Raw genomic sequence first — 13,245 nt, forward strand, 5'->3', positions numbered from 1 at the left:
TCTCAGTGGAATTTCTAGAAATTGATGCTCTGAAAACGTGATTATAGGCCATATTTATCGGCGATAGGGTAACGGATGAAGCTCAAAGACTGTCCCCGATCGATTGTATTTTAATAGGTCGAATGCGATTCCTCCTCCCCCCTGCTTTCGATATTGAAGTTTCAAAAATGCAATTTTAAACAAAGGTTGAACATTTTACGGGAAGGAGGGTCTGAAGCTCTTCCCTGGTAATGTTTTTAGAATTTTGGTGCTAAAAAACTTAAGCAATGTTTTATACTCAGAGGTTATTTCACTTAAAATTTTGTAAGTGTAGTTTTAAAAACCTTAAGATGTTGGAAGAAGGCGGTGTAGGGACCCTTGCCCGATTATTTTCTGAAATTCAAGTCCTAAAAACGCGATTGTTAGGCCATATTTTGTAATATTAGGGCCCGGAATTTTTCGAAATTAAAGCTCCAAAAACGCAATTTTAGGCACTTTTCGGTGTTTTTCGGTAATTGGGGTATTTCCCTTGGAAAATTCGCGAAATTGAAGACATGAAAATGAAATTTAAGATGCGCTATAATGCTTCTGGTTTGTGAGGGGAGCAGGAGGGCAGCGGAGGAGCAAATTTTGAACACTTTCTTATTTTCAGACGAACTAGAAAAAAAGGAGAAGAAATGGGGGGGGGGGGGAAATAAATAAGCTGTTAGTTTTGAATATTTTTAATTCAAAGATTTATTTTTAAAATAAATTAAGACTTTCTCCTAACATTACTATTAATTTCTAAAAATCACTTTGTGTTCCAAAGACGTAATCTTTTCTTCTCATCAATAAAAAAGGTTTTGAAAAACATTCAACTCAGCATTCTGGGGGAGGCTGTGGGCCCACTTTCTGGTTGCGCCACTGTTCTATTTTGACCCGTCTATTACATGGTTGGTTGTTCATTCATGTGAGCGCCAGTTAAAGGATTAAAAGTAAATTTCACTTTAAGAAAAACTTTGGAAACGCAAAATGTCCGCTCTTTCTCGAAAAAACTCATTATTTTGAGTATGTAATCCTAGTTTAGAACCTAAATTTAGTAAACTAGGATTACATGTCTATATATATATTGTGGGGGGGGGGGGAGGTTCTTCATCACTTTGGAATCGTACACGGGCTTCTTCTGGGCTTCAGATTGCGCCGCTGTGGTGAAGTTTAAAACCAGATAAACTATAGGTTGAAATTACTAATGGGTGGTTGAAGACAAGGACACAACTTTCGCATATAATTCATAAAAATTGCAGTGGTAATATACGAATTACATTTTATTACAGTTTGAAAATAAGGTATAGATCATTTGACAAAAATTTTTTTTAAAATCGTTTGCTTAAAAGTTAGGGCGGGGGGGGGGGGGGGAATAATAACTCTGCCAAGGCTCAAAAAAGTAGGGGGCTCTTGCCCCGTATGCTCCCCCCTCCTCAGTTTACGCCAATGAGTCCATCCAACAATACTATGCACAATCATAAATACTGTTACAAAAAGCAACAGAGGAAAAAAAAAAGTTAGATATTTTCATGTGTGACTGCATTTATTCGCTGTATTCCACACTAGCGTACATTCTCTACTAAACGTACGCCTACTCATTATCACCTGTTTCGCGCGTGGGTTGGACAACTCTTTAAAATGAAAAATCTTTCATGAATTCCAGGAACATAAAATATTGTATTCAAGTTTTCTTTCACTACAAAATTTCATAACTTTTTACTGTGTGTGATTTCTTTAGGAACTATTTTAAGGAAAGTACATATGGTGGGGGAATATGGGGCAAAGTGAAATGTTCAAATATTGATTCTGCTTTTAGCGCCACTTGCCTAGTAATATTTAAACTAAGTATAATTAAGTTAACTAATTAATACTACACAATGAGTCAAATACACACAATATTCTATTCCAGTCAAGAAAAAAACTTCTGAAAATCAAAGAATATGATTATACAAGCAATTTTCAGAAATTGATAGCGGCAGTTTGTTGCAGCAATTTTCAGAAATTGAGTCAAATTCACACAATATTCTATTCCAGTCAAGAAAAAAACTTCTGAAAATCAAAGAATATGATTATACAAGCAATTTTCAGAAATTGATACTCATAGTGTAATATTTTGTTGTAAGTCAAAAATTATTTTTATCATTGTTAAATGATAAAGTTATTGTTATTAATATTTTAAATATTAATTGAGACCTACTAATATACGGTTCAGTATTTATTTGCTTAATATTAAGCTTATTTGTTTTCCAAATGCTTTGTACACTTTGTCAAGCGCATGTGGGGCAAAGTGGATGGTGCAAAGTGAAATATAATCCATTTTATTTACTTATTCAATCTTTTATAAAAATCATTTACGTATTAGGTTATTAGTTGTTCCATTCTCAAATTTAAAAATTCCCTTACACACACACTTGTTCATTCATTCACTTATTTTTTTCGTCATTCGCTATTTTTTTTATTCATTTAATTTTTCTCATATGTTAACTTATTTATATATTTATTTATTAGTTATTGCTTCATTTTATTTTCATTTCCTCATTTATTCTTTTATTTACTCATTTTTTTTGATCAAAAATATCTTTGACGACCGAATAGAAAACATTTCATTAGAAAAATATTTTATTTTTCACTTTGCCCATGAAAAAAAGTCTTAAATTTCCACCTTTTTTTAAAGGTACAAATTCGCAGTCAATAATAAAAAAATGTTTCAGTGCAAGTTTCATTACAAATATCGTGTTATTTCTTTATGTACCGTAATTTTCAAAACAAATTTCCAATTTGTTCCTTTTTAAAAAAAGTAAGTGATCTTTTCACTTTGCCCCACATTCTCCTACTATTTTATACGCAGTTTTTGGTCATAAACTTGTAGTTTTGTTCATTTAGTCTTTTGTGAAAATGCGGAGGTTTTTTTAATTACTTTTTTCTACTTCTTTTTATTCACAAAAAAAAGTCTAATGGTCCCCTCTCCCTCGAGAACTTTTAAAAATGTGTCGATTTGAATTGACCAAAACATGTTCTTATTTTCTTTGTTTGTACATACAATCAGAGCAGTAGCTATGCCATAGATATAGCTAGAGATGAAGACTATAATAGCTATCAACTCCATTTAAGAACTAGGTTTTCTAAGGTAAAAGAGGCAGATGGAAACGAGAGAAAGAAGAAATGCAAAAATACTGATATAGAATGTCTAAAATTTTGTGTTTGCAAACTAAAAAACGATCAAATTTTTTTATATATATCGTTCAAATTTAGCTTTCCTTTTTAATTACAAATATTCCCTCTCTAGTTTCCAAAATACAAAGTTTTATTTTCTAATTTATGCAAAGGATCAAAATCCACATGATTGAACTTTTGAGACCTATTACTGGTTAATGATACGTGAAAAACGTTTGTAGACACGTTAAAAATCCTCTGCTTCGATTGGTTGTATGTAACTCACAACTTTTGAGATTTCACTGCTTCATGAGAGAAAAATTATTATATATAAAGTTTACCCTAAATTATATAATTAAGCTATGTGTGAGGTTTTTTTTTTTTTTTTTTTTTTTCACAAAATAGATGTTGACGCAATATTCATTTTCATTTTTTTTCCATAAAAGAAAAATGCATGCATTGTAACACTAAAAAAAAATGTGTAACCTTACTCCATAAAATCGGTAACAGCTTCGCTGTCTCCACAGCTCTGGAGTAACTTAACTGATATTACTGGTGTAAAGTTACACATTGCTTGTGGAAAGTTAAATAATGGTAATGTAACTATAGCGTAACGTCTCACTAATTTCTGCGTAAGGTTACACCAGTATTTTCTGGTTCTACTTATAGAGAAATTGCTTGAAAAGTTACATATTAGCAAACATTAAGCTTTCATTAGATTTTCTTGTACGAGTACTCATTGTTAATTGTAAGTAGACTTATACTTAACTATTCGATGATTTAAATTATCAAGATACATTAAATGATCAAGTAATGATTTCTTTCTTTACGTTTTGAATTGAAGGACCAAAAATAAATTAGTAGATTACAACTACAATACTTGAAATTTCGTTTCTACAGAAAAAAATCATCCTTATTTACAGCTCTTGCTTTTAATTATTCGTTTATTCAACATTTATCAAGTTCATGCTTTTTCAACACCAATATATACAAACTATTATTTATTTTAATACACAAACAAGACATTTTGCATCAAGAGAGGAAAAAACTTGAGCGGAGTCCGAACCCACAAGGCGAATCTCACAGACCGGTCGAAAAATAAGAGCTTCAACCATTCGGCCATAAAGGTCGGTTTTCGTTTCGCTAATAAAATTTTTTTTCTAAACTTTCTATATTTTAACATAGTGGCTTCAAATTGTCATATTGTTTTCATGAAATAAGAAACAATATATAAATAATGACTTCAAAAAATTAAAACATGTCAGAAGACACATCTAATTTAGTAGCCAACTGACTGCTAGGGAAGTGGCATCGATATCGATGTTTTCGAAATTTCGATTGTTTTGTGTATTTCGTTCAGTGTTTTTTGATGTCAATATTTCATAATTAAGTCAAGATAATCATAAAAAATGATAGTTATATTTATGAAGGCATATGTATAACAAAAAGTACATCATTAATCAGGGATCTCGATCTACATTGCATTGGAAAGATTCATCTGTAGTTAGTTGTCTTCAGAAATAGACTTCCGTAATATTCCAGTCATTATAGTAAGTTCACCTCGGAATTCGAGATACCCAGCTGTAAGTCTGTAAATACTTATATATTGACACCCTAAAAGTTGTCTCAAAACCTACACATGGTAGGGTGTACGCAACTATTAAATTTCAAGGTCAAAGGTCACAAAAATCGTTTTTTTTTTTTTTTTTTTTTTTGCGCTTTTTTTTTTTTGTAAATATCTCCTTTTCTATGGGTTTTTTGCGATTTGTATTTCTTATCAATATTGTAGAATACAAAATTCTTTACAGATTTTGTTTAAAAATTTTTTTCATACGGTGAACCGTTTAACCGTTTTCGAGATAGATGGCGGAGAGCGCGCGGTCACAGGATCACTTCAGGTCAACCGGTGCCTCCGGTCGAAAACGCGCCATATATAGTTGATGAACTATCGATAAATCAATGATTATAAATATTTGTCAATTTTTATTAACTATTATATTTTATCATTTTTTCCTAACCTATCCACTTTTTATTCAGTATTAATTTACTTAACAACACTTACCTGCCCATGTAATTGCAGAATTGTTAATGAAAATATAGAAATTATATTTGAATTTAACCTAATTAATATTAATAACTTCTTACATGATGAAAAAAAACAAATAAATTATGAATTAATCTTTTAAATAAAAAATATCATTCAATACATTTATTTTTATTAAAAGTAAAAAATGGAATAAAGGGTACAAAAACTACAATTTATAATTTTAATCATCTTCTTCCTCTTCATCGTCGTCTTTCGGCTGCTGGTAAATTTTAAACTGGTCTTCATTATCGTCTTCAACGACATTTGTCTCACGTTCTTCCATGATTTCGGGGTCAAAGGTTCCATCTTCGTTAATGTCGCTCTGATATGGTAGAGCATTGAGACAAGCTTGCCCATTACATTGGCCACAAGCTAAAGAGCATTGCAAGCCCGCTTTCCTGCATCCGCATCGCGAACCACAACCACTCTTGCAGTTGCAGAAAATTGTATTTAGCAAATCTTCTGGAGCAGGTGGTAAAATTGTCATGATAGGCTTCAGAAAATAGTTTCGCATTGCCCAACCCCATACCTGGGGTTCCAAATCATGCCCTAACCAAGTTTGAACTTGATAATATACATGTTTTTGAAATGTTGATGAGCAGCTGCTCTTGTTGGTGGAATATTTGAAAGCTGCACAGGTTTATTAAGTTTTATAGACTTGACGTAATGCATATAACGAAGATGATCGAGACTTTTCACAGATTTCGGAGCATTATAGACTGCCAATAAAGTTTGAGTTTCACTCTCTAATAATCTCTGGCCGAACAATTTTCTTTCTCAAATGTTGCAGCTAGTTCATTAAAATTTGTCAGTTTCACAAAAACTTTTAAAAATGATTTTTTCCCTTTTTAAAAAGCGCAAAAGTTGTGTCACAGCCAATTAATGCGTGCAGAATTAAAACATGTGTTTTGGAATGAGGATAATTATCCACCAGTTGACCTGAAGTGATCCTGTGACAGCGCGCTCTCCGCTCTCTATCTCGAAAACGGTTCACCGTATAAAAAAATTTTTTTAAACAAAATTTGTCGAGAATTTTGTATTCTACAATATTGATAATAAATACAAATAGCAAAAAACTCCTAGGAAATGAGATATTTACAAAAAAAAAAAAAGCGCAAAAAACCGATTTTTGTGACCTTGAAATGTAATAGTTGCGTACACATTACCATATGTAGGTTTTGAGACAACTTTTAAGGTGTCAATATGCAAGTATTTACAGACTTACAGCTGGGTATCTCGAATTCCGAAATTCTTACCTAATTTAAGCTTAAATGACTGAACTATAAGAGAACAGTTAACATCCACTTTTTTCCATTACAGTAAACCATATAAAATTTTGACCGTCAGTTTCCCTTTCTTAAAAGTTTCTCCTGGATAACTAGTTGATTTTAATACTTAAGTTCTAATTTAACTTTAAACATGAACCAATGTCAGTAAAAGAAATTGAAGGATACAGAGGGAAAATCTCGTCAATCCCAATTTTTTCTAGAAATTTGGATTGACGTTTCAATGTCTCGTATTTTAAACATGCATTAGTAACTTATTTCTTTGTTTTACCTCATTTGAAAATAGGATATTCGTAATTCATTATTATTATCATCATTATTATTATTTGACTTTATTTAGATAGTTAAAAAACATTGGCTATAAATTACAAAATTTTTGGCTGTAAGTTAAGTTCTTCCAAAAAAGCATTGTTTACTATGAATTGATTACACATTTAAACCTCCAATGTTTCAGAACATCAATGTTTTTGAGTTGAAGAATCGATATCATCGAAGTTTTGATTTCTAGTATCAATGTTTAGTTAATGATATCGCACCTTGATTCGCTACCCAACAAAAAATACTTAAATTTTCTGGTTTTGCTTTAACCACAACAAAGATTTTTCCCCCTTTTAATTTGCTCTAAAACAAACATGTGTGAAACAAAAACAAAAAGATGTGAAAATACATTCACGAATAGTTCAATAAAATTTTTGGCAACTGAAAATGCAATATTTAGTTCTAAAAAAGTTTTCTTGCGACTCATTTTTTTTCTTTTTTAATAGTGCTAATTCACGTATAAAAGAGCTTGCTTAAAAAATATCATCTTAACTGTTTAACAAATACAAAAATGGTTATTATTCACTAAAAGAAATAAATGTCTTTAAAGCAATATGTACTTATTATGAAACGTAATATTTAGCACTTTTTCAACTAAGTATTTTTTTAGTAAAGCTACTAATGGTTTCAAATTTCCCACACACTTCAAAAATATGTTATGCCTCTGCATGTACTCTTTATACTTATTAATTAAAATGATGTACCGATTATTTATCCTGTGCATTAATTTAATTGCATGTGGTTAAAGTTATCTATCGTCAATGTATTGCGTAAGAATTATCGTGCCTGCGATCCCATAAAATTACGAACTGATTTATGATCGGTTTAATGGAAGCAATTGTCCTTTTCACGAATATCTAAACAGCCATAAAAATTGATGAAATGGGTGCAATTTACTCATGACAACTTCAATATTTATGTTAATGACTTAAAGAATAATTGAAATATTTTCATTTCCTGAATGATGTATGTTTCAATCACGCAAAGGTGAATGCATTGACGCGTCAATTACATTATTCGAGACAGAAGCGTTTCTTTTCAAGTTATCTACATTATCGTTTAAGTATATTTTAAACTATCTGATGCCATTTTGAATGAGCAATCGAGTTAATTATAGAAAACCAAGCAAAGAAACCTATTTCAATCACAAATTTTGTTTGTAACATTTTATTTTATTTAATTGTTTTATTTTTCAAACAGTAACATGTTAGTCTCAAGTATTGCCGTCAAAGGAACAATGGGTTGAAATTATTTGGAAAACACGTTAATTATTCTTTATGTTCACTTAATTATATTTTTAATTATTTGATGCCATTTTGAATGAGAAATCCAGTCAAATATAGAAAACCAACACCTGAAACAAATTAAATTTCTAAATTCTGTTTACAACATTTTTTTCATTTAATTGTTTTATTTTTCAAACAGTAACGTGTTAGTCAATACGTTAGTTAAGTAACAGAAAGGTCGGTACATATAACACGCCTTTTTCCTTCGACGCATTGAACTGATAATCATTTTTGTTAATAGTCAAGCCCGCTTATTAGAATATCGGTTAAAAGAATACCCCGCTTAATTTAATACATTTTCAATGAACTAAACCGTTGATGTCTATTACTGTAATCCCGTTTGATGGAATATCTCACATATTAGAATATTTTCTCGTGGAAAATTGACTATTTCATTAGGCGGGCTAGACTGTAATAAAAAAAATGGTAAGTTTCTTAATTATGAATCAAAGTAACTAAATTTCTTGATAATTGGCATGGACGAACTTAGAAAGAAACATTGTTAAAACGGGAAACTTCATGAACAATGATAAACGAATATGAAAAATTACAAAACCTAATATTTTAGGGTTTCCCTTCATTTCATGTTCATTAAGTTATCAAAGAATTGTATTTTCTATCGATAATTCATTGTTTCCATTTGGTAACCGCTAATGTATTTTAGTGGCAAAATTAAGTGTTTGTGCGAAAGCTGAATGGTTTAGAACTACGATTTAAGACATAAAAGTTGAAAAAAAAATGCTTACATTTGTATGAAAATTATTTTACAATTGTGCATTACAATGGTGTTCTCTCAAATAATGTAATTTGATTTTTCCAGGTTTCTGTGCCGTACGCATTTCGCCACCTTGTCTAATGTCTCAGAGCAAAACAACTAGGTAACCCCTAAGCGCGTGCTTTATTGTCGTCATTTATTCAAAGAACTAAACAATTAATTATTTAATTTGCAATTACAAATATTTCAGTCAATCTCATTTTAAAAAATGTTTATAGCCTTCCTGAATAAATGGACTATTCAACACAAAAATAATTTTTCAATTCGAACCAGTAGTTCCTAAGATTAGCGCGTTCAAACAAACTTACTCTTCAGTTTTATATTATTAGTAGATATTACTTAATTTCTTAGTAAAATGAGTACAGTATTTGTTTTCTGGAGACGCTTGCAGATAATCGGGAGTTTACTGTACTAGAAACTTAATTATTAATCTAAACTCTTTGTTTGGTTTAAAAAACGTGTCTTTTTCTTGTGGTGTTATGAAAGACTTATTGAAAGGTATGGTGCCCGAATCTGTCAGGTTCATTTCTATACTGACACGCTTCAAAAGCGTTTACACTGGCATGAAATTGAGTCCCTAGATCAGACGGGACCAGGACAAAATAGCAACCTTCTAACTTTACTGTTTAGCCGTAATAAACGTTTGCTCTTTTCATATACCTATATAGTGTGTTCGCTTAAGTCTGATGTCACTTCAATAATTTCGGATGAGTAAGTCATAAACGTGGGGTCTATTCATAGTAAAGTAGCCACGCGCTAATTTACTATGACTAGAGTAAGCAGGGCAGTTTTATATTAAATTGGCAATAGTATTATTGCAAATATAAGGAGGTGCTGTAATTGGGAGTGAAGCTAATTACAGCGCCCCCTGGCAGTAAAAATCAAAGAAAGCGTTCTTATCTCAAAAATTGTTTGAGATGCTACAAATAAAAAGCTCAAAATGCATGTTGGTACGCTGTCTGTTTGATGTATCCTAACCGAAAAGTCGAAGGGTTCAGGTCAGGTAAAAGTGGAGGCTATTCTACGCAAACTACCATACCGAACACTTGTTGCTGGAAGTACTTCTGTTAATGTTTGTAAAATTACTGTAAGGGAAAATGGCTTATCCTTCTTAATTAAATGATACTGAGCAATTTCATAATCGACTTTTTTCTGGTGTCTCCACTGTTTTGGAAATAAGATTTTTTCCGAGTTTTGCAGCAAGGTGACGTTGTACTCGGCTTCATTGCGTAGCACATGTCACATTTACTATAATCATGCCTTGTGCCGTTAAAAAATTATTGGGCTGAGAAAAAACGTTAGCGGGAAATTGCATATTACAAAGTAAAACAATATATTTGTTTTTTTCACATAACATTAAGCTTCCTAGACGAGCCTAGACTTCCTAGATCATTTGGCGCCCAGTTTTTATAACCTCAAGGTGATTTTTCAAACATTTCGAATAGCTGACAACACACTTACCAATATGCTTGTTACGATGTATGTTTTGTTTTCAAAGATAATTTGTGATTCAGGAACCCTTTTTCTTACAGGAGGTACCATTAATAACTTGTTCTGTTCAGACCACTCAGCAATCTGGAAAATAATCGAAAAATTTGTGTGGTTTTTTTGTTAAACAAATTCTATAAGAGAAAATATTTTCCAAGTTTTTTAAAGAACCATTAAAACAAATGCAGTGTTCTTTAAACTTCTAACTAAAACTTTTAGAAGGGGGAAAACTCGAATTTTTCCCAATGAAAATAATATTTTACAGAATGATACATAATGAGAAAGGACAAACAATATCAATTTTGCAATAGTCTCCAAATTTGCCAATACGTCGTCAAAATTATCCGAAAAATTATGTTTTTGGTGGATCAAAGCGACCTCCAAATGGGGACGCCCCTGGTTCTTTGTGTTGTACAAGAACCATGCTTATAAGGAGCATTAAAATATAAAGAAATTGCGATAATAGTTTGAAGCGACAGTGGTGCAATATTAAAAAAAAATAGTGCAAGACCCGATATAATTCAATAAACAAAAGGAAATACAGGCGCTCGATCCATATTCATCAGATATTTTTATACGTAAATTGGCTGAATTTTGTCTGAAATTTCAAAACTTATATAAAATTGAAAAGAACTGCAGGAACTCAGTTCCTGTGAGCTCCTATAAATGTAAGCATCAGCGTTCTATATTCATTAGTTACGATTTAATTTTTCAAAATTGTAATTTTAAATTGTAGTTATGTTTCCGGAATTTAGAACGGACTAATAAGAAAATTAATTTATACTTCACCATCAAAGCTGAAGTCAAAAATTTCTTTATTAGCTGTTTTTCAATCATAACTCATTAACCCATTTATTTCATGCCTCCGAAATATTTAACAACAAAAAATAATAAACATGAGGGTTTTACTATTTTCTATGCACAAAAAATTAAAATGTATGCGATGCTTAATAAAGTGAGATTTCGCTAAAACACTTTCTGCGTGTTCAGTGAGACGAAAGGGAAAATGAGTCATTAATTTTAAACAATTTTTCATTAAAGCAGCAGCAACATGCAGAGAGTATGTGAAAAAATGACATAATAACTATAAGAGTTACAAAACTAAACTTTTCCAGTCCATAAATCATTGTTGGAAGAAAAATCATTCCGCTGGCTGAGTTTCCGTTTTTTCTTTATTGCCTGAAGAAAGTAATTTATTTTTGTGTCACCGCTCCTTTCCCGTAGCGGTGTTAACGCTCTTTTCTGTCACATAATCCCCCCTCCTCCAATCATAAAGTATTTTCTTTTACTCTATGGCCGCTTACAAAGTATGGCTATCGATTTTCAACATTCAAGACACGATCATGCGCGTGCTGCCATCTAGTAGTTTACTTTGAAAAGAAGCAGATATTCTTTGCTTTTAATCAAAGTTTAATTTATTCGCTTCTATATTTTAATATTAAGTTAGTTTATTGATTTTTTTTTTAGTTTTTTATTTTAGTAATAATGTTTTATGGTTAACAAATAGTTATTATGATTAACAAATAGTTATTTCTAATGCCGCAATTCTTAAAAGCGTTTATTCTCATTATAGTAATAATGTTCTAAAGATTTTGATTGCAGAATATGCTAAAATTAAAATATATTTACAAATAAAAAATATTGCTGCTGCTTCATAGTTTAAGAAAATGAGCTGATTTTAATATTTTTAAGCGCCTAAATGCTACAGTTGAGCAACAAATTAAATTCATTATTCAACATGACGCTCATTCCAATAGTTTAAAAAAAGGCGCAATCTGCATTTTTTACATGTATCTTCCTTTAAAAAATAGGGGAATAAATTTTAGTTTTAAATCAACTGAAAATAATAATAAAAAGAAGAAGAGAAATGCACGTATGTTTTCACATATTTCTAAATATTAGTTTCTTAATATGAATACAATACTTTCATTTATAGCTACGATTTATCTCACAATTTGCTCTTAAAATAATCTTCAAATATCCCTTAAATACTAATTATTCACTTACAGAACAAGAATGGTGTTTTATGTTTCCTAGTCGGATCATATCTATTGATTACAAAGATGTATTCGTAAAAGAATATAAATATTAAGAGAGAGTAAGCTCCTCCCTGTAAAACGAAAAAAAGTGTGCAGAAAAAATGTATTTAAATAAGTAAGAGAATTTAATCTTTTGAATTGTTACTAATTAAAAAATATATATACAAATATTAAGAAGAAACATCTGAATGAAGGTATTTCGTATTATTATTCCACAGATGTATTTAAAAGATAATGGTACTTACTTTTACCATTTCGCTGTTCACGGTCATTTCCACTACATCAATAGAAAAATTGGATCTATATCCTAGTTCATCAAAAGATATGTTCCCTGTAAGTCCTTGAATGTGTGTCTAAAAAAGAAGAAAATCATTATTTTCATTCGTATTCGTATAGTTAGAAATATTGAGATTTTTTTCATGTCAAGCACGACAACTTTTTGAATTATAATTAAAACAAGACTCTTCAACTCTCTTCAAAACCCTTTTTAGTATTTTTCATTTTCATATGAAACACAAAAAGTTTTCCAAGACTCGAAATAGAAAAATAGTTTCACCTACCTTGTATAACGATAGATGGCGCTAAATAAAATACATTTTTAATCGAAATTCGTCTTCAGTTAAAAGTGGCAGTTTTGAAATTATTTTGTAACAACAGCGAGAAAGGCTCTTATTATCTCGTAAAATATGATCCTGCCCGAAAAGGATAAAACAGCCCATTTGAAAACTAGGGGCCTAGGCCCTTGGGGGAGGGGGGAGGGGAGGAGCTTGTAATCGGATAACAAGTTTCATAAATTTATTGAAGGAAGAGA

The 13,245-nt window shown here is 31.0% G+C and overlaps 1 protein-coding gene across 1 annotated transcript in view; it reads right to left on the reverse strand.

Annotated features, from left to right (window-relative positions):
• LOC129231734 (glutamate receptor 1-like) overlaps nucleotides 1-13,245 on the reverse strand; it is a 376,261-nt gene that overhangs the window by 114,028 nt on the left and 248,988 nt on the right. Inside the window, exons 5-6 of the mRNA XM_054866095.1 lie at nucleotides 12,680-12,787; nucleotides 10,369-10,482 (exon numbers count right to left, since the gene is read on the reverse strand). Of these exons, the coding sequence (XP_054722070.1) occupies nucleotides 10,369-10,482; nucleotides 12,680-12,787 (222 nt within the window). The remainder of the gene's footprint in view (nucleotides 1-10,368; nucleotides 10,483-12,679; nucleotides 12,788-13,245) is intronic.

The sequence above is a fragment of the Uloborus diversus genome, chromosome 10, assembly GCF_026930045.1.
Source record: "Uloborus diversus isolate 005 chromosome 10, Udiv.v.3.1, whole genome shotgun sequence".
NCBI lineage: Eukaryota > Metazoa > Arthropoda > Arachnida > Araneae > Uloboridae > Uloborus > Uloborus diversus.